This window comes from Thalassophryne amazonica, chromosome 21, assembly GCF_902500255.1.
Source record: "Thalassophryne amazonica chromosome 21, fThaAma1.1, whole genome shotgun sequence".
NCBI classification, from domain to species: Eukaryota; Metazoa; Chordata; class Actinopteri; order Batrachoidiformes; family Batrachoididae; genus Thalassophryne; species Thalassophryne amazonica.
Window position 1 is genome coordinate 37,416,343 of NC_047123.1, and position 27,512 is coordinate 37,443,854.

At 43.4% G+C, this 27,512-nt stretch overlaps 1 protein-coding gene across 3 annotated transcripts in view; it reads right to left on the reverse strand.

The window, feature by feature from the left end:
• myo6a (myosin VIa) overlaps positions 1-27,512 on the reverse strand; it is a 105,976-nt gene that overhangs the window by 690 nt on the left and 77,774 nt on the right. The window contains exons 22-36 of one of the 3 annotated variants that reach the window (XM_034161611.1): positions 26,128-26,258; positions 25,937-26,014; positions 25,241-25,370; positions 22,663-22,753; positions 21,335-21,485; positions 19,347-19,555; positions 16,407-16,485; positions 12,950-13,110; positions 12,258-12,296; positions 10,778-10,813; positions 9,821-9,859; positions 7,325-7,428; positions 5,990-6,121; positions 4,441-4,467; positions 927-1,145 (exon numbers count right to left, since the gene is read on the reverse strand). In XM_034161611.1, coding sequence (XP_034017502.1) covers positions 927-1,145; positions 4,441-4,467; positions 5,990-6,121; positions 7,325-7,428; positions 9,821-9,859; positions 10,778-10,813; positions 12,258-12,296; positions 12,950-13,110; positions 16,407-16,485; positions 19,347-19,555; positions 21,335-21,485; positions 22,663-22,753; positions 25,241-25,370; positions 25,937-26,014; positions 26,128-26,258 — 1,626 coding nt within the window. The remainder of the gene's footprint in view (positions 1-926; positions 1,146-4,440; positions 4,468-5,989; positions 6,122-7,324; positions 7,429-9,820; positions 9,860-10,777; positions 10,814-12,257; positions 12,297-12,949; positions 13,111-16,406; positions 16,486-19,346; positions 19,556-21,334; positions 21,486-22,662; positions 22,754-25,240; positions 25,371-25,936; positions 26,015-26,127; positions 26,259-27,512) is intronic. The other 2 variants (XM_034161613.1, XM_034161612.1) reach the window with 2 other exon arrangements.

Consider the following 27,512-nt stretch of genomic DNA (forward strand, 5'->3'; position numbering starts at 1 on the left):
GATTTGCTGGATGTCTGATTCCATCCTGAATAATGACAACAATGAACGCCGACTCGTGGAAACACAATCTGCAGCTTTACGGGCGGTAACGAGCGCCGCAATGTGTTCCGCAGGTTCTTTGAGGCACTTACACACACACACCCCGCCTGTCCACTGAACGCCACAGCCCTTTTGTTTATTAAAGATTAACAACCACATTTTCCCACTGCACACACAACTTCATAAACGCAGTGCTCACAAACATTCATCATCCAGGGACTATAAACCTGCAAGTCCAGGGTCTGAAACATGAGGTCCGGGGGCTGGAAAAGGACCGTGAGGTAGTTGTTTACAGTATCATATCAAAGACATGATGTTCAAGTAAGATGACATCATCCGAGCACTCAGTGTTTATAAATTCTGTCATCACTCACCACGGTATTTTTCAGGCAGCCAATCAGAGAAGACACAGAGTTGATGATCAAAAATCAGGATTAGAAACTGAGCTCACTGTAACTTTAAATGATTGTCAGAATAAATCTGTTTGAAGGAGGCTGGACCAGTAATTTAGAAAGATGACCACAAGGGGGCGAACTTGTTGGTGGTCCAGATAAACATGGAGATAGCATCAGCATCCATCAAAAAAAAAAAAAAACACCTTTCCCGAAATGATACACGATGAGATCATTCAGATATTTTTTGATCTTCTATCAAAGTCTAGTCATTTTATCAACCAACATTAAAAAAGTTAAAGTGTTTGTTTGTTATGTCACAAAGTCAAAGTCCAGTAACGCTGAGCTCAAGTTTAAACAGCGCTAATCGCGCATCATGAAGTTACTTCTGTCTCAGCCGACTCTGTATTTTGAAGTTGTGACGTAAGGCCCCACAGTCATTCTGCGGGTCATGGTTGTCAGACCCGTGTACGTCGTCGCGTGGCGCTCTCTCACCTGCCACCAGGAGGATCGGATGTTTGTCGGGATGCAGCTCCATCTGCCGGGCGATCCAGGGTCCGTCGAAGTGAGCGTACCACCAGCCCTTCTTGTTATGTGTGTCTTTGTACTGCTCGCCCGGCCGAATGAACGGGATACGGAAGTAGCGCTGCTGTCGGTTCATGGCAACCTCGTACTGCCGGGCTGGGATGGGCGGGGCTGGGTGGTGTTGGGCTGTTGATTGGACAAAGAAAGGTTTAGAACATTTCCTCTGCTGAAAGAACAAATCCAGAGTTTGCGGCGACATGTACATGCAGCCTGAAATTAATCACTTAAGGGAGCAAACTTATTCCTGATATCCACTTGATTAGTTTATTACAACCCCTGGTAAAAATTATGGAATCACCGGCCTCAGAGGATGTTCATTCAGTTGTTTAATTTTGTAGAAAAAAAGCAGATCACAGACATGACACAAAACTAAAGTCATTTCAAATGGCAACTATCTGGCTTTAAGAAACACTATAAGAAATCGAGAAAAAGAGATTATGGCAGTCAATAACGGTTACTTTTTTAGACCAAGCAGAGGAGAAAAATATGGAATCACTCAATTCTGAGGAAAAAATTATGGAATCACCCTCTAAATTTTCATCCCCAAAACTAACACCTGCATCATATCAGATCTGCTCGTTAGTCGGCATTTAAAAAGGAGTGATCACACCTTGGAGAGCTGATGCACCAAGTGGACTGACATGAATCATGGCTCCAACACGAGAGGATTATCAAACTCTTAAAAGAGAGTAAATCATCACGCAATGTTGCACAAGATGTTGGTTGTTCACAGTCAGCTGTGTCTGGACCAAATACAAACAACATGGGAAGGTTGTTAAAGGCAAACATACTGGTAGACCAAGGAAGACATCAAAGCGTCAAGACAGAAAACTTAAAGCAATATGTCTCAAAAATCGAAAAATGTACAATAAAACAAATGAGGAACGAATGGGAGGAAACTGGAGTCAACGTCTGTGACCGAACTGTAAGAAACCGCCTAAAGGAAATGGGATTTACATACAGAAAAGCTAAACGAAAGGCATCATTAACACCTAAACAGAAAAAAACAAGGTTACAATGGGCTAAGGAAAAGCAATTGTGGACTGTGGATGACTGGATGAAAGTCATATTCAGTGATGAATCTCGAATCTGCATTGGGCAAGGTGATGATGCTGGAACTTTTGTTTGGTGCCTTTCCAATGAGATTTATAAAGATGACTGCCTGAAGAGAACATGTAAATTTCCACAGTCATTGATGATATGGGGCTGCATGTCAGGTAAAGGCACTGGGGAGATGGCTGTCATTACATCATCAATAAATGCACAAGTTTACGTTGATATTTTGGACAATTGAAAGGATGTTTGGGGATGATGAAATCATTTTTCAAGATGATAATGCATCTTGCCATAGAGCAAAAACTGCAAAAACATTCCTTGTAAAAAGACACATAGGGTCAATGTCAATGAGCAGATCTGATTTGATGCAGGTGTTAATTTGGGGGATGAAAATTTACAGGGTGATTCCATATTTTTTTCCTCTGCTTGGTCTAAAAAAGTAACCGTTACTGACTGCCACAATCTTTTTTTCTTGATTTCTTATAGTGTTTCTTAAAGCCAGAAAGTTGCCATTTGAAATGACTTTAGTTTTGTGTCATGTCTGTGATCTGCTTTTTTCTACAAAATTAAACAACTGAATGAACATCCTCCGAGGCTGGTGATTCCATAATTTTTGCCAGGGGTTGTAACTGTTTCAGCTCCACAATGAATCAAATCATGGGGTCAGGCTGCATGTAGACCTGTCGTCTGGCTCTGCTGCACCCAGATCAGCTTGAATGTTAAATCCAGGAGCTGGTGTCCATGTTGGACCACAGCAGTGACTCAGGCAGCGCAGCATAAATAAATAAATGACTGAATGAATAAATCAAAGACAAGAAGCAGAATATAAAACATATTCATCTGTCCACAAAGCAGTCAAAAAAATAAAGATGAGGGAAGCTTCTCTACGTGCCGAGTGGACTCAGGCTGCAGCTGGATGAAAACCCACAAACATTTTAATAAGTCTTTTCATCTTAAAACGTCCGTCTCCATGTGACCTTTAAACTGCTTCACAGACTGAGCTTCAAAACTGTTGATCTTCTACCGTCACCAACAAAATGACCACCACCTTAAAAAAAAAAAAAAACCCTAACACCACCTAAAAATAAATAAAAGCAACATCAAATAACTGGAGTTACAAGAAGACTAAAGTCCTCACATGATTCCACATCCCACCATGTTCCGAAAAAGCAGCAGTGTAAAAAAAAACAAAACAAAAAAAACAAGCCAAGCAGGCACCACCTCCATTATAGGAATGTGGTGAAACAGTCTGTTTAAAAAAAAAAAAAAAAAGCACAGATTTGTGCCAACATGAAGATGTATTTTAAAGCTACAGTGTGTCAGATTTGGTGCCATGTAGTGGTGAGGTTGCAGATTGGATTATGCCATCGACCGGTCAACATTTTGTTTCCCTTCACGTTTTCGTGTCTTCGTTGACGCGGGTTCATGCTCCCGCCCTCTCTTGTGATAATCCATATGTACGATCCTCCACTGCACAAAAAAAAAAAAAAAAAAAAAAAAACAGGCGTTCTCAAACCTGTTAGCCTGTGCTAGCAACCAGCAGACAGTCCATAGGGGAGCAACCGCTGACTTTTTTTTTCTCTTCAGTCTTCCAACTGCGCTACAAATTGAGAACCACAGAGTAATTATGTCCAGTTTGGGCTACTGTACCAACATGGTGGTTCAACATGGTGGTCTCCATGAGGGGGCCCTCTCCTATGTGGACATGAAGGATTAATTCTGAACTTATGAAAACATCGGCTCAATGTTCTTGGTAATTACATACAAATTAACAGATTGGAATGAATGCTACATCCTATTTAGGCTAATGAATAGCGTTAAATCATACACACGGCAGCTTTAAAAACATTAACCAGTGTTAGCTCCTAATGATATTTTGTCCTGTTCTTATCTCACTTTTTTGAAAAAGTTGTTCCAGTGTTATAAAGGTAGAGCTGTCCAATGATTTTTTTCCTCACTATGTGCAGCTCTGACTTTGTTTTCTTTTCATCAGGCGACAGTAACTGCAGTAAGTGACAGTAATCACTTGCAGCTAAACACAACTTTCTGTCCTTTATCTCGTATTTGAGAATTCCTAAGTGGGAGTGTGAATATGCTGAGGCGCTCGGAGAAACGACTTTATCAAACTGTCTAAGCGCCGCAACAAAAGCCGGAAAATGGCAACGGTCTCTTTGTGCTTAAAAAAATTAAAAAATCATTAAAATCTTCTCTGTGGTGCCGCACACACGTTGCCATGGAAACCCATCCTCCTTCCCCTCCAAGAAACTTTTTCCATCAACCTGTTGCAGCCCAAAGAAGCAAACGGGCGGCACGCTGCGGGTTAATGAGCCGGCCGTTAGTAGCGCCACACACCAGAGGAACCACTTACATGATTTTCTCACCGCTGGGACTCGATCTGAAAGCAAACACGCCACGTTACACAAGCGGGGACTGCAACACAGCAGCAACACACATGTCAGTTCATCCTGGACACACTGCGTGCACGAGCAGAGAAATGCATAAAATAATTACAGTTCAAGCTGATTTTATCTCGTTAACGTGTTCATTAAAAACAATAAAAGGCGTCATTAATTCCACGCTGATCCTGTGTGCCAGATTATTGGAAAACTAATAAACAGTTTTATGAAACACCTCGTTAAAAAAAGCAGGGGGGGGGTATTCGTGCTGGTGAGGATTTAATAAGGACTAATAATAATAATAATAATAATAATGTGAGATTTCGTGTCCAAAAAATAAGTCTTTACAAAATCTGTTAAAAACAGAATACAAGATCCGCCAGCAGGTGGCGCATGAGATCAGCAGGTGGATTGGAGCAGGGTCAGCGGACCTGTGGGAATTGCTTTGGATCATCGTGGTGGGTTTGATGCCTCGCCTGTAGTTGTGAGCTTTGATTTGTGACATCATAACGGGAAGAGGCTGAAGAGGTTTTTCTGTCGAGGGCGACGCCGTGAGGACTTCATACACCCACGAGGAGCACAGACTACAAGTGCTGTGCAGTGAAGGTGGTTTGGGTGTCTGATCGGGAAGCACGCCCCCTGCAGGTGGGTTTTCAGGCAAGTCTAAGTGGACGGAGACCCGAGGTGGACCAATACGGTGTGGATCATGCACCTCCAGAGAAGATCCAGACAGGATTCTCTATATCATCAAGCTTGAGGAGGTGGAGGATGTGACTGTGGAGACGACGGGGCGGCTTCCTGCCACAGTGGGTCGGCTCCATGTCCAAGGCCGTCACACGGACGACCAGATCTTCTGGAAATGAGTGGAAGAGTTTCTCCTGTCTGGAAGGGTTGCTGCAGTGTTGTACTTCATTACTGACGTAACATTCTTTTATACATTTGCCTTTTTGTTGGTGGTGCCGCAGTGAAAGATGACATTGAGGTCTGGGTTCCATCACACGTCTGTCCGACTGCAGGATTCTCTCTCACGGCTGACAGGATGAAGGATGAAAGCAGGTGTGTGGGCTCGTGGACCAATCAGCAGCCTGAACTGAAAGCATAATGGCCCTGAAGGAGAGCTCTTTGTCGCCATGACAACTCTGCGTGCGGCACAGAGGAGATGAGGTGACGCCGGCGGAGAGGCGAGAATCCATTTATTCCTCATGTATGAACATCAGGTGTAGAACACGGCGAGGAGGCGGATCCTCCGAGGAGTTCGTACATTCCACACGTTGATTTGAGAAACAAACTCAGGAAGAAAAATTTAATCTGACAAATTGTCATTTTTGATTAAATTAAAATTCTTTGATGTGATCCAAACGGTGCATAAAAATGCATTTTTACCTCATAAAAATATGAAATTGGCTACAATCAACAATTAGAGAGCGTTTTTGTGTTTGAAAGATATCGCCCGCCTCTTCGACAGGTTTCCTGTCGTTTTTGTAGCTGTGAAGATCGCGATGATGCGTTTTTGCTTCTTACCGTAGTTCGTGACAGATTTCGGCGCACGCTGCTCCACCTCAGTGTTGCGCTTCTTGTTCTTCGTCTTCCAGGCGTGATAAACTTTGAGGCGACGGTGGAATTCTTCCCGACAGGCCGCCAACAACTCGATGTCTGGAAGGGAAGAAACTCACACAAGTCGGTGAAAACGAAGCAACAATAATTACATAAAGCCGAGATAATCGAGACGGATTCTATCCACCAGTTTGGCAGCAGACACCCCCCCCACACACACACACACAGCTGGAACACTGAGATAAGTGCACTAAGAGATGCTTAATGTACATTAAGTGCTCGAGTAACATCAAGTGAACAAAAATACTTTAAAAGTAGACGAACACCGAGAACATTTGGCTTTAAAAAAATAAAACAATTTAACTGCTCGGTGCCGCGTTTCCATCCATGTTTACTCTGCCGCTGCAGACATCACAGACCGCAGACGTGGACACGTGACTATTCACCCGACACCCGTTTGCCAACAAACAGCTGAACAAACAGATGTGGCCTTGTGCCGCGCCGTGGCTCCACCCCCGCTGTCCTCGCTGGCGGGTTAACCCTCGAGTTTAACTTGATATGAGCAAAAACAAAAGAAGAAACAACTCTTCTGTTTTTGGTTCTCTTTTCTTCTTTGCCTTTAATTCGCCTCCATGTGCATGAAAGCGTTTCAAAAATTTAATGTTACTCGGGTCGTTAGAGTTTCATATTACATCAAAGTGCAAATTTGAGGCGGCAGCAACGCTTGGAGGCAACACGACAAAGACATTACAACTCATTAGTTCAGGAAATTTCATCACTCTTCAGAGATACACTGCCACCAAGTGGCAAGGGATCATATCGACTCGATGGACACATTCGAGGATGAATTATTCTGATAAACATTTGATTAAATTAGTTTATGCAGCACCACATTGCAGCATAAATTGCTACAAGGTGCTGCACAGAAGTAACCTGAGCAGGCACATTGTAACTGTAGGCAGGATGAACTGGTTTTTATGATTATCGGAAGAAACCTCAAGCAGACCGGACTCAGGGAGGAGGGGCATCTGATTTGGGCCAAACTAACAAAAACAAAATAAAAGTACGAGTGACTGAAGGCCCAACAGACAACCAAGAACTCAAGAGCAAAGAACCAGAGGGTTTGTTTTTTTTGGACCACGTGCTCATCTGTAACACACAGTCACACTCCAGACCTCACACTGCTCCAACATCGACTCCACACCTTCCAGTCTTAGATGGATCCATTAGATCTTGACATCACAACTCAAGCTTGAAATGCAAGGCCAATCCCCCCCCCCCAAAAAAACCCACGACACTCACCACATGAGGTGTTGATGGCGTCCCTCAGCTCGGCGTACTTCCACTTGCTCAACTCGTACTTCTTGGCTCCAGCAGCAGCTTTGGAAGCCTGGACCTGTGGACCTCTAAGACACGACACAGACAAGAAGCGAACGAGACGTCATCGCAGATAAAACAGCACGGACTGAAGGCGGGGCACATACAAGAAGCTCAGAGGGCGGGGTTATTCACTCTGTATCGAACTCGGGGTAAACAGGATGTACAAGGAGACGCGGGATTGTGCAGCGTTGTTGCAGGTAGGCGAGGCTCACTGTCAGGATAAAGACAAGTCTTCAAGTCTCAGTCATTAATCAATAATAATAATAATCAGTAATCGAGTCTTGGGTTATCAATGAAAACCTTTTAGGTTTGAAAACCCCCCCCCTTTTTTTTTACCCTTTTCCCCCCCACTGGGGCCACATTTCAGCCCCCGGTTCACCTCTGACAGTAAGCCCCGCCCATATGAGAGTTACTGCACCTGTAGGTTCAGTCAGCAACTATGCTGAGGTGTAAGTGAGGAAAAAGGGGGCGGGGTGTAATCAGATTGACAGCATGGCGGTTAGAAAGAGAGATTCCTACAGTGGAACGGGAGCGGGCTTGATTGTTAAAAGGCATGCTGTTTCAGTCGCCAGGAAGTCAAACTCCAACTGTGAGACGAAGGCGCAGGGTTGGTGTAGACTGGCAGCTCGCGATGTTAAATTCTATACGTCTGTTTGACAGTTTAAAGTGTACGACTTCTCTCCAGCTGCAAGACTCACTTCTCTGCGCCGCGGCTGGTGGCAGACCTGATTAATCCGTGACCGGGATTTGCCCTCTTTCGAGCGGTGGGCTCCTGTTGCTCACTAACCCTGCTGGGCGATTAGCGACACTGACCTCGTGGCTGGATGGTTGTACTGCGTCTCCCCAGAAGCACACGGTGGCGTTGGCTGTGTGCTAAGCGGCGGAGCGCTGCTGTCACCGGCTCCTTTTTTTTCCTGTAGCGGTGTGTTGGTGCCAGAGGTCTGAGTGCCAATTAGCCACAGAGAGCAGGAGGGAAGTCTGGCATCACTTCAGCCAACATTTTTCAGACTTGTGCTGACACGGACGTGACGCCAATCTCCATCCAGCGTGATGACGGGGGAAGTCGCCCAAAGTCAACATTAAGCTGACAACCACAGCAGATGCTACACATTAAAGTCTGTCACTTAGATCACCGCTCTGAAGCTAGGCTGCCCCATTCATGGCCCGCGGGCCACTTTTGGATCACAATGACACGTTCTCTGCAGATTAACAAATGGCTCTGAAGCGAATTAAAGTGTGGTGTATTTATCATTTGGGAATTTTATTTCAGATTGGGAACGTTAATTTTCTATAAAATTCCATGTTGGCCTGAAGGCCTCGTGTTCCCTGTCGCTGTCGGCCAAGACCTTGCAGGGACACATGTTTGCAGCAAATTTAATGAACCTGTCTGAAATCCTTGGACAGTTATTGACTGCACAGTCTTAATCACACACAGACACTAGTTTTGGGTCTGTGACCTTCAATATTTTATCACGGTCACTTATCAGACTTGACAGAGACCTTTATGGACTCGATCTCTGCTGCAAGGTTGGTAAAGCTCAAAAATCTATGAGAAGTTACAGGGAGAGTGCAGAGTTCTGAAGACACTAGTTTTGGCTTTGTGACCTTCAATATTTGGTCAAGGTCACTCATCGTCAAACTTGACAGTGACCATCTCGGGACGTATCCCTGCTGTAAATTTGGTAAACTTGTCTCAAATCTATGAAAAGTTATAGGGACAGCATTTCTATGTCCCTCCTTTGGACGGCAGGAGACACAAACACGCATAAAGTTTATTTCATGGCCCTTCAAAGTAAAAAATATGAGCACCTCTGACCTAAAAGACTAATTTTAGCCTGCACGTACGCACCAAAACCAGACCGCAGCACGCATCCGAAAAACTGAAGCCAAAATGTATCCACAGTATGTGTCACTAGCCACGCCCCTCCCGTGACACACAGGTCGGGCCAGGTCTGGGAGCGTGCGCTGGTGCATCACATCACCGCCACATCCACTACACGACTAAACTGCCTTAGGTCCCGGACGGAACCACCCAAGCAGATAACCAGTCCATCCCCGGGTGAAATGTGGGCGTGTCCAAAACATAGCCAATGTTCTCTCAATGCAAGCAATCCTCCTCATCCGAGACTCACTACGTAAACACTGATCATTCCAGTGGTAATAATTAACATTTTAAAAAGTGATTTTTCTTTTTTTTGGGGGGGGGGGGGGGGGGGTAACCCTGCTGATCACAAAAGACAAATTCATGATGATGAAAAATCAAATAAATCATCAACAGTGTGAATAAGATTTCTGTCTCACATGGATTCACTTTGCATTTTCATGTGTAAAATAAATTAAAAGCTGAATCTTTTCATCAGATTAAGAAACTGATTGTTTTGTGTTGGAGGAACGTTGTGTTTTTTTGTTTTTACCCACCTAGCCAGAAGATCAGTCATTTCCTTCGCCATTTCTTCCCTAAAATGTGACGGTTTCGATATAAAAAGTTAGTAACTTCAACAGACAAATTTACTGAAGCACAAGACTGTCAGGAAAATAAACCACCACCCATCTACACAACTATCTGTCCATCCTTCTCCATCAGCACCTCTCAGTCTGTCAAGTGGACATCATTTAAATATCGACGCCTTTGGTCTGTCTCGTCGCTCCACCCCTCCCTCCTTTTGTCTCATCACTCAAAACATCTTCTCTGCTTCTGTCCATCATTCTTCCATCTGCTCCCACCTCATCAATACATCCCTCTATCCATCTCTCTCAGATCACTATCCATCCTTCTGTTGGTGTATCTACAGCCATCGTTCATCCCTCCATCCACTCGGATTTAAAGCTACACTGATGACAGAATTAACACTTTGTAGCACCAACAGTCCCGTCGTTTCTCTCATAATAAACAGTTCGATGAAGAACATTTTAGACGAGGAGAGGACTGTGGATTTTTAAGCACCCGGTGAATAAAGTGCTACCGTGCAGCACTTCAGCATCCTCAAAGCGTGTGAAAACGGTGACCAGCAGCTCTCCTGCAGCCGACTCACAACCTCAAGCATCAATTCTGACTTTCAAACACACTTTGCATGTGGGTTGTTTCAGGCTAAGAGCAGAGAGAAGAGCGACAGAGGCTGCCGAGCCAACGCTTCCACACCAAAACACCTCCCAGTTTAACATTCCGGGATGCATCAGTGAACTGACTCCACCTCACCGCTGGTGTTCTCGAGCAAAAACAGATAGAAAAATCACTGCAGACCACAGCGGAGTGCAGCTGATTTATGCAGGCTGTCTAAATAGACCCCAGAAAGAAAACAAGTGCTGCAAATCTACATCTGGCATCACACCGTGTCTCAAACGTGTGTTGTGAGCTGGCATGGGGAGGGAACCTACATGGTCAAGCTCTTGTGCTTTGTGGTTCCAGCGGCACTGTAAACAGAGGATTATGGGATTATGAGAAGCACCACAACTGTAACATACTGCACAATATAACAAAGCAATCAAGTGAGGATGAGGCGATTCCTCTCCCCTCTGACTCATCAGGTGTTCTAAACTGATTGGAGGTCAGGGCCTGTACTGACCAAACTGCTAAAACGGAAGCTTTGCACTGAAGTGAGACTAAAAGCAACAATCTTTTTCTTGGCTCCAGCGTTTTGGAAGTAAACTTTATGAACACATTTCATTGAGTATTTAGGCATCAGTAGATTGTTTAGTCCCTCATGAAGGCAAAATATATTCAAGTAATCCTGATGTCGGTTTTAACTTTGTCGCATTCTGACCTGAACATTTGCACGGCCACGCCCTGGCAGGAAACCAAGCATGCGTGGCATCTTTCCTACATGGTGCATCAAAGCATCAGGTGCAGAAGAACAACAAATCTGTACACACAAATTACTCATCACCACCTTTCCCGATTAATCTGCGCACATAAATTTTCAAATTAGTGTGCACAAATTATTAAGTCACCTTCTTATTAATGTGTGCACATAAATTACGTTTTGGGCACAAATTCCCCAAGTCGCACTCTTATAAATTTGCACACATTAACATAATTGCATGCACAAACCACTAATTCACACTACTGTTAACGTGCATAAATTTTGTGTGCACAAATAACTAATTAACATCTTTTACTTAATTTCAAATTTGTGTCCTAATGAGTGCAGGAAAATTAAATTTGTGTACACAAATTACTAATTCATACTCTTATTAATTTGTGCTCAAATTAAATTTGTGTACACAAATTACTAATACTATAATTATTGTATTATAGTTAACTGACATTACTGTTTTGTAATTTGTGTACATCTGTCAACTTTGTGTGGACAAATAACTCAAATTATCTGTATGTGATTTAATACTCTGCATGTGAAATCATTCTAGAGCACAAAATAATGCGTATAAATCCATTAATTTGGATGTTTGAATAGAAAAAAAATTTGAAGAGATACTCCACAGAAAAGATACTGCCTCAGTGTACATGTCATTTTGGATATGTGGATTTTTGTCCCAGTTTTGCTCAACAAATTTAGTTTTTTTGCACAGATGTCCCACCCCTCCTTCAACATAAACCAGTCTCCTTATTTAGAAAATTGTTGTGTAATTCTGAAATGTTTGACAAATACAGGCCCCAATGAGATATTTATAATGAGTCACAATCAACTGAAAAATAATGACAATTTACATGAAATCTGAATAACATCAAGTGTTTCCGATTAAAGTCGTGTCTGTAAGTTAGGAAGCCATGTCAGAAGCAAAAGGTGGGTGGTGCTTATCTGGCAGATTGTTACAGCATGCAGGGGGGTTGGTTACGATTTAAACAGTCAGAAGGCAGATGGGACTGGGATTAAAGGGATAAACGTCCAGGTCTTACGCTGCTCTCTCTGGGGACGACGGAACTGAGACACCATTACTGGGAGGAAAAGAAAAAGAAAACAGAAGAAACTGGTTAAACACAAACACAAGATCCAATTTTTGGTTCCTCCAACCTGCTTTACCACAAAGCAACGAGTCCCAGAGAAAGTTTTAACCGCTGTGCGCTGCAGCGTGTCCAACAACCGCAGGAACTTAGGTTAGGTGACGTCTCCAGAACTGGACAAAACGTCCTGATATGAATGGACCAGCGTGTAAGCACACACAGCGACCGATCCCAGTGAGCTGGAGAACAGAGAGACATCAACGACATGCTGATGGCATTCTGAGTCCCTCAGAAACATCAGACTGGGAACAGGAAAAACTCAACACTTCTGCAGATTGTCAGCTGGTTTTTACTCAACTATCGTGTCACCACCGTGTGCTGACTGCACAGCACCGTACACACAGACACGCCGCGGCAGCACGGATGAAGTCTGCTGCTAACGATTAATAATGAATGTTCTTCTTGCAGACGATCCTCATGCAGCTTCACTGCTGACACGGGAGGATGATCTTTCCTCTCAATGCTCTTCAGCATCGATTTCATATCATCAAAAGGTCAAGAAGAAACTGAAAATCAAAGTGGAGGCTTTCTGAGAGTCAGAAATGGTCTCGGAGTTTGACGTCTAAATGTCGCGGCTGTGCGCTCACCTGCGCAGGCCTGTGTCATTCTGCACCTCCTCAGGGATCAGCTCGGCCTCGCTCTGGGCGATCCTCAGTGCCAGCTCCCTGTCCCGCCGCTCCTGTTCCAGGATGGCCTGCTGTGCCGCTTCTTCCTCACGCTCCGCCTGCAGCTGCAGCTCCATCTCCATCTGAGCACAAAGATTTCAGTCAGTCAGTGCCACCTGCAGGCTAACCGCATCTGCGTCCCTGAAAGAGTGTAAGACACCGGTACTCATCTGACACGCTGAAGTATGAACAAAACATCGGCTAACAGTCACACGAGGAATCAAAATTGTGAAATACAGTCACATGCCCTCGTGAAGCTTAGCGTAGGTCCATTACACAACATTACCTTGTTTTCACGTAAATTATTGAGCTAAACCAACGGCTGTGGCGCGTAAAATTACCCAAAGAACCCATTTTATCAGAAAACCCAAACACAAGCTCAGCAAGCTTGTTTTGATTCCATCTTATCAACCGAACCAACTTGGTGAGCCATTATAACCAACGGGTTTGCTCATTTGCTACTATACAATAATAAAAACTTAAGTACTTGAACATATTTTTACGATACGCATACACATTCTGTAGCAGGTAGGCTAGCTCATCTTAAAATGGGATGTCAGACTGGATACATGTTAGCTACCAAAGCTAGTTCGCGTGGCTCTGTCAGCAACAAGCATAAGACAATATGGTCACGAAAAGGAGAGGAACGACGACGACAGGGGCCTGTTTGTTTTATTGGTTCATGACGTTTTATTTCATGGTTGCATCTCGATGTTTTATGAAATGATGTGACATTATAGAACGAGCTCCATAAATAAGTTCCATGAAAGCATGTAATTACTTTAGATTCAAACAGTTCACCAAAGCTGATCTGTAGAATGATGAAGTAGCCTTGTTGTCTGAGTCGCGAGTGCAGTCTGGGATCGAGTCCCTGCAGCGGGCTGTAAATGTCTGCAGGTGTCAGTCGGGTGGGTGGAGATAATTTAAAAGCAGAAATCATCAAATCGATGCAGCAGCAACAAACACAGAGACTCCATAACCTTCACACAGGCAGGGGAGGTCATGAGCAGGTGCTGGCGGCGGAGGGCGGGGTGTTGATTGACCAGCATGTGGACCTTATCTCCTCGCTCGGTTCATTAAAGGAGGAAGGAGTTCCACCGGCTGACACACAGGCAAATCCAGGTGAACTCTTTTAGAGAATCTGTTGAATTTTTTTTTTTGGGGGGGGGGGGGGGGGGGGGGGTTACTAATGACTAATTATTTTGTCACTTTTGTTTCTCATCATCATTTTAATCATTACTCATTCCTTTACTGCCACTTATCCAAGTCCAGGATTTGGTAGCAGCAAACCAAGCAGCTCGGGCCACACTTCCCTAACCTCAGCCAAGTCATTATCATCAATATAATTAGCCTTTACTAGACAATAATCTGAACACTTTGGGTTAAACTCAAATTCCCAGTGATTCCAGGGTGGAACAAAACAATGACCGTATGGGCTGCACACGTCTGGAAGATGAACCCAGCAGTCAAAAAAAAAAAACAAAAAAAAAAACATTGCATAATTTTCTAATTCCCAGGAGACTCAACATGCATGAAATAAGCGATGATTTGAAATAATCAGTGAATAATTTCTGTGTCTTTCAATCAACTGTTTAAATTCCATATTCATCAAACAGATTTGTTTTGCAGATCTCCAGTTTCTGTGAATCCAGATTCTTCCTCTGTGGAGTTGGAGGAACATCACAGGAGAACAATCATTTGTCTTCTGGAGGAACGAGAGCTGTGATCTGAGTGAGGGAGAAGTTTCTTTTTTGAAAACTCACGGTTTGTTTTGCCGCCGCCACCGACCCTGCAAACGGTAACTTCTGATCTCCGTCCGTGTGAAAATATCCACACAGAAACACTCTGAATCTCATTTGCATGGAAGCCAGAAGCAATTTGCAGCAGTCCTGTTGTAACGCCAATAACACAAAAAAAACAGAACTGACGGCGTCTCCTGGACGCCGTGCTTCATTCTGAAAACGCTCGGCACCGTCCACAGGGAAAGGAAGCAAGCCGTTTGAAGCATTCGCCCGCTATTCACGACATCACTTCCACATAGTTATTGTGGATCGCAGACAGAATGAATGCACAGACATTTTGGGGTGCAACTCTTGTCCCCTCATTCAGGCGGCGGCGGGAGTCACTAATATTTAAGCAGCTCTGAGGCAGCGAACTGGACCAGATCTGTGGGCAACCCTTCCCACGGCTCCAGGCCAGTGGCTTCAGTATGAACAACCGCCTCAAATTCACGCTTGATCCAGTCCAACGTCCAGGGGAACTGCAGAGATGGGTTGCTATGGCAACAGATGGGTCAGACACACACACATGATGACAAATAAAACCCTTTAAAATCCTCTCTGTGTCACACAAACACACATTTGTATGACAGCCAGTCTGATGCATCCATCATCTCCACCTGCTTATCCTGTGAGGGTGGGGCTTACAGGACAAGAGGCGGGGCATAATCTGGACAGTTCACACAGCAAAAACGCCCACAACTACAGCAGCGACAAGTTTAAGGCAATAATTAACTTCAAAACGGAGCAGAAGAACCATCCCAACACCGTGCGCATAAAGACCCAAAGTCGGGTTCAAGTCAGCGAATGAGTCAAACGCTAAAGTACAGAATCGCACAAAACACCTCATGTCAGGTGATGTTGGGGAGGAAGCGCCGACGCCGCACTGCAAGATCAGCCACCAAATGGTCTGAGGTCCTGGATGGCAACCACCCAGGCAGACAGCCGGTTCATCCCCACCTCTCCAAAGTCACCATCATTCTGCTGCAGTCAGGTGAAACATCGCTGGAAGCTTGAGAGGCGACAGCGTTTCAAAGTAAACGAAAACTGAAAACCAAAGGGCACCTGTTAGAGTGCAGAGCTCCAACTAACACCTGCCTTTGACCTCAGTGTCTCCTTTGTGATATCATAAGGAAAGAACATAATGCCCTGTCTTCTAATGTTAAAGAACTTAAAGAGCAAGAATTTTAAAAAGACAACTAAAAGCAGATCCCTAAAGCTCAGCTTCCTTTGATATGTGAGTGGTTACATGTGATCAAAGTCTCTGAAGTTATTTTGTATCTATGAAGGTCAAACTCATGTAGAGGGTTCAGACTGTGCATGTAGTTTTACAACAGAACAGCATTTTAAAAAGAATAATTTTATCATTTCCAATAAAAATTCCACCTCTATAAACCTGAGCAGGAATATGCTGAGGATGTTTCCGCCGTCGAGCTGCAGTCACGACAAGGAAATTTATATACAACAGATCAGATTTTTTAAAGTGTGCATGAATAAAACCAGCATGTAAACCTGCAGCGTCTCAGAGCGGACCAGCAAGAAAAAAAACCCTCCAGCAAATATCGAGGGGAAAAAAAACAAAAACAAAAAACAATACTCACCTGAATTCTCCTCTCTTCCTCCTCTCTCTTCTTCCTCTCCTCTTCTTCCTGCTTCCTCTTCAGCTCTATCTCCGCTTTCCTGTGGAAAAAGAGGCAACCATTTTAAATACTGACAATTGAATAAATTTCTGTTTTATCAAGAGTCAAAAATGGAGTAAAATTTTTAAAAAGAGACAAAGGGGGTAAAAGTAGAGAGTCACTCTAAAGGATCCTGACTAACGTTTAGAGTCAAACCTCTGCTGTATCTACGATTTAGCCGCAGAATTCATTCAAATATAATTTTTATTACGTTAAATTATGGAAGTCCATCAAAGTCTACTGTACGGTGGAAACCAAAACCCCTGTGGAACACCAGACCGCCGCCACTCCCAAAGACGCCGGCGTCCTGTATTATCGACTTAACTTCAACACTGTGTGCTCGATTAAAAACCAACAAAGGGGGAACACAACCTTAACCAGCTTTCTATTTGTGACCAACTCTTCATGACCCACAATTTAATACCAATAAACTGCTTTTCAGAACATTTTCGTCCAATCTAAGGAGTGTGGATGTTGCCCAAGTACCCCCCTACCTGAGTGTCCTGAGATAAAACTTAGACATCAGGTTTTCCAAACGCTACTCTTTGCAGATGACATAAATCAATGTGCACACATTTAGTAATTTGTGCACCTGACATACAATTCTATGCTGTTTTAATTCATTTGTGCACATCAACAAATGAACACTTTCGACAGTGATGAAAGTGCACGACTACCTTAAATTGGGACTGGAGATATTCACGATGGCATGAGACAGCAAGACGTTTTTATTTTAGTTCTGCCAAACTGTCCGAGCACTAAAACCAGATGAAACCTCCAGACGAGTGTTAAAGTAAAACATGACGCTCCCCTGAAAAACAAAACCACCTTAAACTCGCTCTTTGTGGTCATTTAGTTGTTGAGGGTTATTCAAGAGATGACTTTACATTTAAAACAGACATAAAATCTGCTTTTTTCCTCTCACACTGAGAAACCTGAAGCATCAGAGGACACACTGATTGAAAGGTGGCTTGCAGACTCCCCAACAATAATATTTAGGCTGAACTTGCACTCTGATGAAATGGTAAATCCTATCAAACGGGGTATTACAGGGTCATCGACGAGTGTAAATACACTCCTGTTTTCATGATGACGACCTTCCGGCTGACCTTCAGGTGAATCTCGGCAGCTCACATCTTGCCCGAGGAGGAAAATAAAAAAAGATAAAATGGGCCGTAAAATGCGGGCTGTTGCCTCTAATGTCTTATATTAGCAGGCAGCGGTTTGTGACGAACACGACGGCCCCATCAGTCCTCCTAAAATACTTTTCATCCCACTACGATTCGCCGGGTCAAACCTGTGAGGAGAATACACACGCCAGAATCACGGAAGGAAATTTAATTTTCTGTGCAACTGTTGTGTGTGGTTGAATACAAAAACTAACCTTAAGAAAGGGAAGAGAGAAAACACACACACACACACACACACACACACACACACACACACACACACACACACACACACACCAACCAAAAAACAAGCTCTTCAAATGAACAGTGTAAAGAAGAGGAAAAATTCCGGCAGACGTCTCGCCGTCTGATCTCAGCAGGATGCAAAAAATTCTAACAAATTATTCTGAGTGATGATTGGCTAACAGCCAATGACGACCTCGCCGCTAATGTCACATTACCAGCTAAATGCACAATCCGCAAGAGGTCTGCATTGTGTGTGGACAGTTTATGGCGCCGCCTGTCCACCAGGAAGTTGCACCTTCCAAGCATGACTAGAACTCACTTTAAAGTGACAGTATGTCAGATTTAGTGCCATTTAATGGTGAGGTTGCAGACTGCGAAATGTGAAAGAGTATTTCCCTTTTGGGCTACTATCGACATGGCGGCATCCATGAGGGGGCCGGCTCTTGTGTAGATATGAACAGCATTCTAAGCTTAAGAAAACACATCGATTCATTGTTACAGGTAATTACACGCTAAATAACAGGTGGTTATGAATGCTATATTCCATTTATGCTAATAAACGCCCATAAATCCTGCACACTGTAGCTTTAAATCATATTCCATTCTACCCCCCCCAGCCCTTTAAAAATGTGTGAATGAAGAACTCAGGACTGACGCTTTGACACTGAAGCACGTTGGCTTCAATCGTAGCTGAAGACATGAACGCTGCTCGGGGGTCTGTTACCGTGGTTACTGAGGACTGAATTACCCGATAATCTGTGTTGGCTTTTCACTGCTGCTTTGTTTTTCTCTGCAATGCAAACCCGTTTCTGAACTGTGTGCAGAGCGCTGACTTTAAAACCGTCTCACACATATGAAAAAGTATGGCTGATCCAAACGGCTTCATTGTGCTGGTGGCACTCAGCGACGCCGATAACGGTCAGTGAATGGAAGTTAATGTGCAAACCACAAGGACACGTTGGATGCTTTGTTCCTTTCCTGCAAACACGACAGCTGCTTTTGGTTCCTCTGCTCTATGGTCAGCACGACGGTGAAATGCAGGTACCACAGCTGTGTGGAATTTTCCATAATCCATCCATCAGCCAATCACCATCCGGCAGGTGGCAGGTATGTCTACGTGAGCACAACAAAGTTGCTTTTGGGATTAATAAAGTGCATCAAACTTTACCACAAATGAATCACTTCATCCTGATTATGTGCCGTTTACAATGTGGTGAGTTAAACGTGACAGAATTTGCTGTTATTGAGTTATTGTCTACACAAGCTGGCTAGGATGGAGTCACTCACTCACTCACTCACCTATATCATTTGCTGTCAGAATTACTCGAGTTGAACTTGGTTTGTTGTTGAACACAGCTTTTTTTTTTAAAGAGCCTTTTACATCTTGATTTGCACACTGGAAAAAAAAAAATTCCCTCTGAGCCTCATTTAAGCCCCTCCCACTTACAGTCGTCTCTCCTCTTCCTCCTGCTTGCGGCGCTGCTCCTCCTCCTCTCTCCTCTTCCTCTCCCTCTCCATCTCCTCCTGGATCCGCCGCAGTCGCTCCCTCTCCTCCTCCTCCTTCTTTTTGTTCTGTAAGGCGGTCAGGAGCTGCTCTGACCGGGTCACCAGGGCCTGGTACTCGTGGTCGATATCGAGCCGCGACATGACGGTGCTCTGAGATGCACAAAAACAATCTTCAGCTATTAACGTAATAAACAAAGCGGTAAGATAAATGATAGTAACACACCGAAAACATAACATGATAGTAAATAGGAAACTTCATGTTTTATCAGGTTTTAATAGTTTCTGGACATAACGTGCAAACCTTTAAATCTGTATCGAGACCACATGCTTTTGCACGTACTGCACAGCGTGTAACGCACTTTACATTTATTCTGACTTCATGGTGTTTGCTCATATCCAAGCAAAAAACTTTAATAAAACAATTTAGTTTTGTTGTTAATTAAATAATTTTTCATAGTCTACACTGATGAGACTCAATGAGTGACAAACTAGAAGTGCACTCATTAAAGCGCATCTGCCACTGACAGACAGATAGACAGACTCTGCCTCTTTGTCTTAATATGCCTCAGTGTATCTCTTCCAGGTCAGACCAGTTGTTTCCACCAAGATGTTTTGAAAATGGGTTTAAGTTTCTTTTTTTACATTTTATCAATTTTTGCAAAATTATTCTAAAATTTCCAAAATGTCTCAAGCAGCTACCGGAACAAAAAACTGAAAAATGTTTCTGAAAATCCTGTTGAGTCACAGAGAATATCTTCAAACATAACTTTTTAATAATGTCCCGGCTCCTCTTTCCCTTCCTGGAGAGAACCACACAAGGGGTTCTTGATGGATCTGATTCGGCCGTTTCCGTCAGCAGACGTCGTAGCTGTAAATTCTTCTTCTCAGGTGATTATGACCTGATTGTAACCAGGCACAAATAACTACAAGATCTGACCCTCTGCTTGGAGGAGGCTGCAGGAACCATCAGGATGAGCCACAGGGACTCCCTGGTCACTATGAATCCAGACTCAGCCGTGCTACCCAGAGGGGGATCTAACGGTTAAACCATACGACCAGAAGTAACACTCAGCTTTCGACAAAACACGTAGGAACATCTCCAGATGTGAACCGACAAGCTCGAGCCTTTGAGCATCCTCATCTGTCTGTCAGAGAATCCACTTCCAGGAAGCTCCTCCTCTTTCTCTGGATCCACCCTAAAGGTTTATGAACATGATCCATCCATTCAGGATGTTTTATCAGCCAGTGACCATCAAAAGTGCTCCATCACTGTTGTTTTTATGAACTCTCTGACTGGAATTCTGTTCTCTGCTGGTTCCCACAGGAGCCACTGTGGCCAGAATGATGAAATGTCAAGGCTTTGCGCATCCCTGCCTCTGGGAAGTACTTTTTGTGGACCAAGGACGGACAACACTGGAGTGTGTGAAGCCCACTGAGACGTTCCTGTGATTTTGGGATATATGGGGCCTGTCAGACTGGAGATGATCTCTGGTTTCTGTGGCGTGATCCAGCTAAGATTTACAGACTCCTTGTGGACGAGACACTCGTCCAACGCTGGTTACAAGACGGACAAACATTCTGTCCAAGGACAGAGAGGAGGATCAGGAGGAGGTCACTCCAACACCAACACGTTAAGCATTTTTAAACAGAACAGTTACATTTTCTGCAAATCTGCTCTCAGATTTTAGAGTCTGTAATTGAGACTCAGCCTCTTCACAGTGTTGCTGCTGATCATGTTTTCCTGATCAAACCTGTCTGCTGAAAGTAAAAAGGATAAAAACATGAAGCCCGAACACGCGACACCGACTGCTCTTCACCTTCTAAATGTCACATTTCTCACAATGATGATATGCTGTTTTTTTTTGACCAGGCCTCATATAATAATAATAATAATAATACTATCAGTGAAGAAAATACAACAAACTGAACCTTGATTTTGTGCATCAGAGCGTCGATGGCGGCTTCCAGCTCCTTGATCTGCCGGCTCATCTCCTTTTTGCCCTCCTTCAGTCCGGTCACCACCTCGTTGAATCTGTCCATTCTCGTCTTCAGGTTCCGCACTTTGACTAACCCGTCGATCCTGGAACACAAAACAGTTTGTGAAATTAAACCGCGTGAGGTTTTTTGTGTATGAGGAATTCATTCCAGCCATAGGAAATGATGCTAAATCCAGAAAATCCCTGAAGATGTCAGGCTTCACTTTGAAGAGCAGTCCATGAAAAGTCAAAATTAATGCAATGACATGATGAGATTGGAGTAGAATATGTCATTTACAAGTAGAAAGCATTTTATTCATTCATTTTATTTCAGTCAAAATGTATTCAAGCAAAAGCTCAAATTAACATTTTCCTGGCAGTCAGCACTTAAAAACATGGACAACAAACCTCTGCTATTCCAGTCCCTTTAACAGACACTAAGACATCAATAACTCTATTTTTCAGAGTACAAAAGTCGCACCAGTCAAAAAAAACAAAAAAACAAAAATGCATTGTGAAGAGGAAAAAAAATGAATGTAAGTCGCAACTTGTTTTCTTGTAATTATTTAAACTGTTAATACAATAATTACAGTCACATTGTGGCTCTCAAATGGACAATTTTAACTTTCATCGAGTGAATCACAATTGACAGATGTGTTTTAATCCATTAATGAGATGATGATTTTATTTTGGCGGGTTGTCACTAATCATTGGACTTCCTCTGAAGGGCGCTGTAGCTTTGGTTTATTTTCACTTATGCTCATTTACTTATTTCATGTTTTAGAGCCCAGTATGTTCAAATAAAGTTCAGTCACTGCATAAGCTCCGCCCCCACATTCATGCTCCACCCATGTCCAGTAGCCACACCTTCCATCACACATAGTAAAACCCAGATCACACCAAAAGCCCCCTGCAGAGGAACAACATTCACACATGACTGCTCCCCCCCACCCCCCCAGTGTCTGCAGATTATCGTGAAATATTGGCGGCAGTGAGGAGAGCTGCACGCGTCGCCTGGTGACCGTTCTCATGGTAATGTGTGTGCGTACGTCACTGCTGAACTGTGAAAGTGGCAGATAATGAACACAAGGCCACCGATAAAAGACAGAAGACCTGGTGGAAGTACGGAGAGGCGGTTGCAAGATGGAGACGAATGAAGAAGGAAAGGACAGAAAGGCTAAGAGGAGGGAAGAGAGGACAGAAGAAGGAACAAGGATAGGTGGTGAGGACACAAGGGAAAAGGTGTGAAGGACAAAAAAGGAGCTAGATAAAAACACCCACCGAGGTTTGTGTTTCTTCTTGCACAGCCACATTCGGACCGTCTTCTGCATGGTGATGCAGGAACTGGTCCGGTACAAGATCTTGTTTTTCACTGAGAGAAAGAAGAAAAGAAAACAATCTTTACCTCTGACGGTTCTCAAACATTCATACCTTGAGCCCTTTTTGTAGATGTTTCTTGGGTCCAGCTTGAGGTCTGAAGACTTTCTGCTCTTCAGTCATCTGTCCAGACTCCAAAAACCCATCAAACCCCCCCATCACTTCATACCGCCTCATGCTCTTTCTTCTTTAGCTCTATCAGTTTGGTTTGTTCACGTTTTTATGAAACCTTTTGATGAAATGAGGACAGCTGACCTCAATGCAAATTGATTTTCTTTTACACATCAGGATGAAGCATTTTGGATCATCTTTAATAATAACTCTCACAGTAACAGTGGTGCACTGTGCACTCGCTGCCTTTATTTAAAATCTGCGACGCTGACGATAGAACAAGTCGAGGACCTGCTGGACTCAGTGTGAGCGCGGGTCAGTTTTAATGGTGTTAGCTTTACAAAAACTTGGTGAATATGCCCCCCCACTAGGATCTCAGACAAGTTCGACTTTGGATGCATTTCAATTCCAATCGTGACCACCAGGGGGCAGAGTCTCTGAAGCCTTTTGTACATAACATCATGACAAAGACTTTGTACATCAAAGTCAAACTGAGTACAAAGTTCTAGTCAATGCAAGTTAGAGGTCAGGCACATTATAAGTAACTGTGACCACCAGGGGGCAGAGTTTCTGAAATTAAGTGTGCATAATAACAGCACGTGGTGTTCATGGATTGTGATGAAAGTTCCTGATACAAGTATACGGTGGCAAATCCTTGCGCTACTTCGAGGTTTGGCTCAGCACGGCCTTTGCTGTTCCAGATATAACCTCCAAAACGTGATCATGATGTGATCAAGCCACACCTTTTACTGTCCTCCTGCGAGTTACGTTATTCACGTTATGGTGCAGCTCCAGTTTTTGCACCTGCAGCAGACATTAAATAAATAATAAAAACTGCTGGAAGTAGATTTGATGCCTGTTGAAGCGTATTCAATTTTATTTTTTTTCATGGCTTCATTGCCTGAGTAGACTGCGAGCCTGTGGGCGGGGCTTCGGTGAAAATATAAGTGAAGTCTAGAATAGAGAAATCACCGCCTTTTGCATAAACAGCTTGGTAATATCTTTGATTGTAAAAGCCGGGGCGTAGTTACGAAAAACAAAAATAAGAGGGCGGAGCTGAGAAAATTCATCTTGAAGACAGAGGACTGTGGGTCCATGAGGCGTCCTCATTCTCTCTCTCTCTCTCTCATGAGGACTGGGGGGGGGGGGAGAAGAGTGTGCGAGAACGATCACATGCAGTCAGTGTGGTCGAGGCAGTTAATGAGCATCAGAACGAGGGACAAAGACCAAAATCTAAACAGACGGCTATAAAAAAAAGAACAATGAGGATCAGTGGCGGCAGACGTGCACGTGGTGACAGGAGGCTCCGGGAAGTCTCCTGAGACGCAGCAGCAGCGCGGCTCCACGCTATTAACAGCAGCTCGTCTCAACACTGATTACACGCCGCCAACAGTTTGTTTTGCTGTTGTACTGCGCCGCATCCACGAGGCCCCTGGGTGTGTTTGCGAACGCTCAGAGAATACAGATTCATCTCACGCTCACGTGACAGAGAGTTCATTAGGCCAACGAGCAGTTTGCGAGCCGGGCCGTCGTTTACTGCTAGTGTGGACGGATTTAAAGTGTGTGAAAAAGATGTTTGATTTTAAATGTTTCATAAACCGTTTGAGGCCGATGCTGTGTGATGCCTGTGACTGCTCACAGTGACATTTAAAGGAACGATGAACTGTTCAGGATTCTTCTCTTCGATCACACACAGATGTGACTTGATGCCGTTTTAAAAATTTCCAATGCAGATTAAAAACTAACGTGTTGGATCACAAGTATTGACTCACTAATCAAAATCAATCAAATTATCTTTTTCCCATGAGGGAGCTTCATTTGTGGTTGTGCGAAAACATACAAATAAATTGATCCAGCATTAATAATCTGCAACTCGCACACAAAAATACATATGGTAAAAAAATAAAAAATAAAAAAAAAATCTTGAGGAATAATAGTACATAAGAATAAATAGATGCTTTAAAAAATACTCTGCATTGATTGTAGCCTTTAAGTATTAAATTTATACTTTGATAGGTGCACATTCCTGCACCTTCCAGCAGGTGGCATCACGCCAAACTGTTCATTTGCATGCAAACTACAGAACTGCAGCAAACACGTGCTACAAAAGGTTTGGAAAAGATTTTTGAGTTTGCAGTTTCACAGCACAGCCACAGTTTTACTTCCCTGTTCTGTTCTACATTCTGTCCCATATTTGATGACATATTGGGCATCATGTTTCTCCCTGCGCGTGCCGACTTCAGCTGTTAGCTCGTGTGTAGATGCATCAAAGTTCACCAGATTGTAATAACTCTGTCCATGATACTTGTCCTTTAACACGGTGGTTGAAGCTGAGGGCGCCGTGTCGGCAGAAATCCTCACTTCTACTTACATTTGATGACAGACAGAGCGCACCACTGGACCTTCTTCCAGCGACTGTGGATGAGCCATTTGTTGACCTTCTTCACCAGCTCTGCCAGGTGGTCCGGGTCCGACTTCATAATCTGGTCAAACTCTGCAAACTGCACAGTGACAAAAACAACAAGTGCTTCAGGCTTTATTAATGACAGGAAACAGACCTCCTAAACACACACACGGGTTCACAGAGAACTCCACACTCCAACATATGAAATATGGATAAAACTGCAGATTAAAACAATTATTTACATCTGTTAAATGATGTTGTGGGTTTCATGGAGGGCACCTTTCCCTCTCGAACAAATGCCTGGAGCGTCCACAGGGAGGTGAAGAGTAATGAAAGTTGAGCCCACAGAATATTAGTATTCATTTATTTCTCTGAGCTAAACATATGATGCCAGAGTTTCCATTCGCCCTCAACCCCGTGTCCTGAGGACCTCCACAACAAATGCATTCATTTTCACAAAGACCCCACAGGATGCACATGTCCAACAAAACTCATGAATAATTCATCTTATCGAGGAATAAAAACCTCCATCTGCTGGTTTGCTCCAAAACCTCCTCTAACCTCATCGCAGCAGACAAGATCACTAATGTGCTGCTTTCCTCTGGATCCATCGTCTTCCTCTGAAAGAGCAACACCTAAACGTGAGCTTTACCAACATCTCACCTTCCCCGGCCGGAAAAACACTCGTGTCAGGCCAAACTTGTAGTCGTGCTCGTTGAGACCGAGGGCTTTGAACAAAGCCTGCAAGAAAACCACAGCGGCCATCGATAAGAGCGGATGCGTGGACATGCGGCCGCACGGCGCGGTTCAAACAAAAACAGCCAGAGCCTGAAGAAGAGGCTCCGAGGACTGACCTTGCAGAAGAGGCGAGGGTCAAGGCGTGAGAGTTTGGGAGGCATGTACTTCTGGTACATTCTGTAGAGTTCGTGAAATGGAGCTCTGGAGGGGAAACCACCCTGCATGAGGTCCAGAACCGACACCATACCTGCAGACACACACCGGATTTACACGTCAGCTTCTTCCACTTAACAGCCACAACATTTAACATTAGAACACAGAGCCTTTATTCATCACTGCAGCTCTCTGCGTGTAATCCCACCTAATTACAGAAAGAAAAACACGAGGAGCAGTGTGGTGGGGACACGCCCGTTACAAAGACGACAACAGCAGCAGGAATCCACCGTTAATGTGCCAGAATTTAAAAAAATTTAAACAGGGAGGGAGGTCCTGCGATTTATATTGTGAAGCGACTTATATACCAAAAAAACAGTGTGTAACAGGACACCCAAAATCACATTTTGGTACATTTTCACAATAGTGGAAACAAGAAACAAAACATTAAAGAAATGTACTCTATGAAAATTCAGTAAGGTGTATCTTATATATTATATTCCAATTCTAAGCTGGAACTATGCCAGTATACTAAGGTATATCTAAATATCTAAAAAGGAAGAGTAAAACAGAAGAGTAGAAAAGAGTAGAGTAGAGCCACTTAGGTGCCTGGTCTTGAGAACCAGAGATGGTAGGTTGAAAAGCTTTTTTAACCCATGGGAACTCTCCCTACCCACCCAAGTGGCTCAAGAAAAAAAGTATATACTCGTATAATAATAAATAATAAGACATAAGAAAGGTAAGACATCAGAAGCTATGATGTAATGTGTATTGTTATCTATCTAAAGTAACTCTGTTAGTATACTATAGGAAAATAAAAAGCATAATCTATATGCTGTCAAATGGAAACCTAAGAACTATGGTACTATGTTGATATCTTTAAAACAAACACAAACTGATGAATCATTAAAAATCTACAACGTAAAATAAAACTGTAAATAACGAAAATAAGCTAGTTCTAGTTAGAAAAACTAAGTTAGCCGTTAATAAGCCAATGGTACCTAGCAAGCTAATAAGATAAACAAAAACGGTAATTAGTGTATAAAGTACAATAGTGTAGTTAAACCTACAATAACGGTATTAACAAATACATATAAAGATAAATGTGGACAAAAGTATGAATTAATGTGGGTTATCAAACAGAAAAGAACCAGTTATTTTGTAAGCTACGATAAACGGTGTTACAGCCGGCTAGATAAGCTAACGTTAGCTGTTAGGTATAACTAATTGTACCCCACTCCTCTAGTATTTCCATAAATATAATAATATAAAAAAGGGTGTTCTTTAGGCTAGTGTGCGACTGAACAGTCTCTCCAGATTGTTACAAAGATTTTCATTTATTGTGAAA